This window comes from Engraulis encrasicolus, chromosome 2 (assembly GCF_034702125.1).
Source record: "Engraulis encrasicolus isolate BLACKSEA-1 chromosome 2, IST_EnEncr_1.0, whole genome shotgun sequence".
Classification (NCBI taxonomy): domain Eukaryota; kingdom Metazoa; phylum Chordata; class Actinopteri; order Clupeiformes; family Engraulidae; genus Engraulis; species Engraulis encrasicolus.
The window spans coordinates 45,140,897-45,143,396 of NC_085858.1; the positions used below are offsets into that span (position 1 = coordinate 45,140,897).

Below are 2,500 nucleotides of genomic sequence, written 5' to 3' on the forward strand. Positions count from 1 at the left end.
AAAGATACTCAACATGAAAACACGTTGTGGAAGAACAATCCTGATGGCATTCAGAGTCTATCCTCCGGGATGAGATTTAAGGTGGCAACAAAAACACTTGAAATCAGCATCATAAATATCCAAGAGTCTGATGAAATCCTCAACGCTAATGTTATAGACTTTTTATTTGTCATATTTATTTAGATTTATTTACAAATATTTAGGGGTAATCGTTTATTGCTGCAAACAAGACAGCCAGCCAAGCTTCCCTCCGCCAAGCCAGGAGGCAAAGAACAACTAAACAGTTCCATAGAACAGTGGTTCTTAACCATTTTTTTATTAACGCACCCCCTTACATGTGCCCAAGACAAGCCGCACACCCCCCAACTCAAACTTTTACATGTGTATACGCACAAAAAAATTATTTAAGTGATAATTACAATGATTCTTGCTTGGGACATTAATCAATACCTTAATGACTTTACATGGGGACCAAAATGTGTTTAATTTGGTTTGATTTGGCCTAATTATAATGTTCGCTAGCAGAATTTTGGTCAAAACCTCAACACAAACAAAATTCCGCGCACCCCCTGAAATCTCTGGCGCACCCCCAGGGGGTGCCCGCACCCCAGGTTAAGAACCACTGCCATAGAACATTCTGAACTGCTCCACATATGTTTCAGGACCCAAATCTGAAGTGAACAGCACATATTTCAAATAGAATTGGCAGGTGATGCAAGATTGGAGGGTTGATCTGAATGGTGTGATTTGGTGGTGATTTGGTGGTGATTTGGTTGATTTGGTGGTGATTTGGTTGATTATGGTGGTGTTTTTTACAAGAAAGGGACAAAATGCTGGCTGTGATTCAGAAGAAGTCTGGCAACAGGTTCCTGTGTCAAGATCCCGGGGCAATTAAGTGCTTCAGGTGTCAAACGTACGTGTACCTTGCATTCCTTTACCTAACTCCATTCCTTTGATGAAACTAAATCAGAGCCATGCACATCCAAGAGATTGATGAAATCATCACTGCTAACTTCATGGACTTTCCATTTGTCATATTTCTTAACTTTGTGTTGCGTATCCCAACAAGCATAGTTACTGTAGCATAACAATGGACACCTTGTCAGCCAATCAGAACACGTTTTTTTCTGTTCACAGGGTGATAATGGTCCCCAGACCTTCAGCTCAGTGGCATCGTACCTGTCCTCCCTTTCCAGAGGATTGCTGTGATTGGGAGATTGTGGGTTTGAGCCCGTTCGATTGGTGGAGAGGAGAGGTAGACCTTGGTTACATTTTTATATCACAGGTCTCCTGTTTTCTCTCTATTTGGATCATGTGCAGATGAAATTGTCTTTGTGTGCAAAAATTAAGTAAACTGCCACAGAAATGGCAGGCCAGCCACGTAGTCAAGTGCACACTTCGACTATTATTGTTAACCCAATTGAAAGAAGATGCTCGCGAATCCACTGTTGTTGGTTAAACAGCTGCTGCCCCTAATTGGTTGTATGGTGGGCTGCTAGGCTTCACCCACCTGTCTGTAGAGGGACTCTTTGCTGGCCAGCTCATTCTCCAGCTTGTCTTTGATGTCGTGGAGGGATGTCGCCTCCCTCTGGGCACTGAGGTACCTGCAGTCGCCAAGAACAGAGAAACAAGAGAGAGAGAGAGAGATCAGGAGGGGCAAAGAAAAGGAGGGTGAGATTGGTCAGACAGGAAACTAATGTGTGTGTGTGTGTGTGTGTGTGTGTGTGTGTGTGTGTGTGTGTGTGTGTGTGTGTGTGTGTGTGTGTGTGTGTGTGTGTGTGTGTGTGTGTGTGTGTGTGTGTGTGTGTGTGTGTGTGTGTGTGTGTGTGTGTGTGTGTGTGTGTGTGTGTGTGTGTGGGTGTGGGTGTGCGTATGTACTGCATGAGTTTGTGCGTGCGTGCATGTGCATGCGAGTGTGTGTGTGTGTGCACACATATGTATGTATACATGTGTGTGCGTCTGCATGCATGCATGCATGCTATGTGTGTGTGTGTGTGTGTGTGTGTGTGTGTGTGTGTGCGCGCGCGCACATACGTATGTATGCATGTGTGTGTGTGCGTGCATTGGCGCATGCTATTATGGGTGTGTTAAAGATAGGGCGTACCTGCGTTCTAAGGTAGTTATCCTCTCCTCCATGTCCTCCCTCTGGCACAGAGCCTAGTCAGGAGAGAGGGGGAAATATTCTTTAAAAAATTGCCAACAAACTTTGGTAGTTACAAAAAGGGGAGAAAAAACATGTCAAATATAGCCTCAACTGTACAATAGATTATGAGAAAGAGTGAGAATGTAACAGACATTAGAAAGAAATAACACGAAAGAGAAAGAAAGGTATAGTAGGACAACCAGAAAGAGAGAAAGATAAGATGACCAGGTTTAAGTCATAACTTTTATCTGTGTTTCACACTATCATTTCCCCATGTGTTAGTGCCATTCTCATAATTTTCCCATGTACTGTATGTAGTAGATATGCAATGTTGCCTAGCAACCAATCGTTACAAAC

The 2,500-nt window shown here is 43.4% G+C and overlaps 1 protein-coding gene across 1 annotated transcript in view; it reads right to left on the minus strand.

Moving 5' to 3' along the window:
- ppfia3 (PTPRF interacting protein alpha 3) overlaps nt 1-2,500 on the minus strand; it is a 91,750-nt gene that overhangs the window by 53,405 nt on the left and 35,845 nt on the right. The window contains exons 8-9 of the mRNA XM_063216222.1: nt 2,105-2,157; nt 1,511-1,604 (exon numbers count right to left, since the gene is read on the minus strand). Coding sequence (XP_063072292.1) covers nt 1,511-1,604; nt 2,105-2,157 — 147 coding nt within the window. The remainder of the gene's footprint in view (nt 1-1,510; nt 1,605-2,104; nt 2,158-2,500) is intronic.